Source organism: Pseudozyma flocculosa, assembly GCF_000417875.1.
Source record: "Pseudozyma flocculosa PF-1 unplaced genomic scaffold scaffold00015, whole genome shotgun sequence".
Classification (NCBI taxonomy): Eukaryota; Fungi; Basidiomycota; class Ustilaginomycetes; order Ustilaginales; family Ustilaginaceae; genus Pseudozyma; species Pseudozyma flocculosa.
This window is the reverse complement of record NW_006920883.1, coordinates 601,850-603,531: the sequence shown is the minus strand read 5'-3', so window position 1 is coordinate 603,531 and position 1,682 is coordinate 601,850. Positions and strand designations below refer to the sequence as shown.

The 1,682-nt window shown below is 64.3% G+C and overlaps 2 protein-coding genes across 2 annotated transcripts in view; one reads left to right on the top strand and one right to left on the bottom strand.

Moving 5' to 3' along the window:
- Window positions 1-326, top strand: part of PFL1_04676 (uncharacterized protein) — a gene marked incomplete at both ends in the record, with an annotated part of 3,662 nt that extends 3,336 nt beyond the window's left edge. Inside the window, one exon of the mRNA XM_007882202.1 lies at window positions 15-326. Within this exon, the coding sequence (XP_007880393.1) occupies window positions 15-326 (312 nt within the window). The remainder of the gene's footprint in view (window positions 1-14) is intronic.
- A 637-nt stretch (window positions 327-963) lies between these two features.
- PFL1_04675 (uncharacterized protein) lies at window positions 964-1,563 on the bottom strand (the record flags this gene model as incomplete). The annotated part of the gene is made up of 1 exon (XM_007882201.1): window positions 964-1,563. The coding sequence occupies one exon, from the start codon at window positions 1,561-1,563 to the stop codon at window positions 964-966; it is 600 nt and encodes a 199-aa protein (XP_007880392.1).
- Between the last annotated feature and the right edge of the window lie 119 nt (window positions 1,564-1,682).

Genomic DNA, 1,682 nt, shown 5'->3' with positions numbered 1-1,682 from the left:
GCATGATGGCCCAGAACGTCGACCACGCTCCCGCTCGCACCTCGTCGTCGTCTCGACTCGGCCAGGCTCAGCCGCAGCCCCAGGCCCAGCCGCCGGTCCAGGCCGCGCCATCGACGACGGCAACAACGGCCCAGCCGAACTCGTCGACCTCGGGCCTCGGCCTCGGCGCCATCCGCACCTCGGCCCCCTCGCCCGATATCGGTGCGCCGCCGCTGGGCGCCTCGGCGCGGCCGTCGGTGTCGTCGTCGACCCTGGACCCGCCCACGCCGCGCGTCGAGCAGCACGCCCGCACCTCGACCACCACCCTCGACCCGCTGCTCCGCTGATTGTCGACGCGGGCAAGCGCCTCGGCGACCGTCGTCCGTCGTCGACCGGTGCAACGCACCGCAGGAGCTGAGCTCGAGTTCGTCACCGGCCCTTCGCCCCGAGTGCCCCGGCCCTCTGCTGCCTCGGCCCGTTGCCTTGCCGTTGATCCGTAGCAGGCAGACACTCTCGTGCTCGTCGTCGGCCTCAGGCCCTTTCCAACTCTCGCCGGCCTCCATACCCCGCCTCGACCGACTCTCGCCTCTGGCTCTCTCCTCTGTTGTCCATCCGTCTTCCTGTTGCCAGAGACCCGTCGTCGCTTGGTCCACCCTACATACGCCGAGCCTGAGCGGGGCCGTCGCCCGTACCTCGACCTCGGCCGCCGTCATCGTCCGCCCCTTTGCGTATCCTGGCCACTTCGTCCCTCCGCCCCTTTGCGTTTTCGCGCACACACACTCCGAGTCAATTTTTGTAATCGAGTTTTGAATTGCAAGCCGTTCTGTAATCTACAAATACTATCTACCCGGGCCTCTTTTTGTATTCTTGGTTTGATTTTGTACTTTTTTGTGGGTTAGTGGTTTTTCTATCGGTCCGGTCGCTCTATTTATTTTTTTGGTATTTGTGGTTTTCAATTTTTTTTTGGTATTTCAAGTTTCTAGTCTAGCGGCGCTTGTTTCTGCGTTTGCGGATGGTGACATTGCGATACTTCTCGAGGTCCTCCTGCTCCTCCTGCTCCGGCTCCGGATGCTGCTCAACGATCTCGACTGGTGGCTCCGGGAACTCCTCGAGCTCGCCAGGCTGAGGCATCTCGGGCCTCATCCTCCGGACACCCTTGCGGCGGCTCCTCCGAGGTCGGTCGTTGACCCGGGAGAAGTCCATCTTCGGGTGTGCCGGCTCCTCGAGGTCGATGGCGTCGAGGGGGTCGATCCGAGTCTCGTAGCCGTCCCACCACTGGAAGCTGATCTGCCGATCGGGTCGAGGCTGGTAGGTGGGTCCGGCTTTGAGAATCGAGGTCGGGAGCGGGTCGATGGTCGGGAGCGGTTCCGGGAGCGGGTCGATGGTCGGGAGCGGTTCCGGGAGCGGGTCGATGGTCGGGAGCGGTTCCGAGAGCGGTTCCGAGAGCGGTTCGATGGCGAGGAGCGGTTCCGAGAGCGGGAGCGGGTCGATGGTCGGGATCGGGGCCGGGGCCGGAGCTGGGGCTGGGGTCGGCTGCCAGAAGGCGCGGACGAGAGCGAGAAGGTAGTAGGCGAGTTGGAACATTTTCGGTTGTGTGAGGAGAGAAGGGAAGGAGCAAGAAGGGCAAACCGTAGTGTTTTATCCTGTTTCGTGGGTCGTCGTGGGGGGGGGGGGGGAGGGGGGGGCAGGCGCGGNGGGCNCGA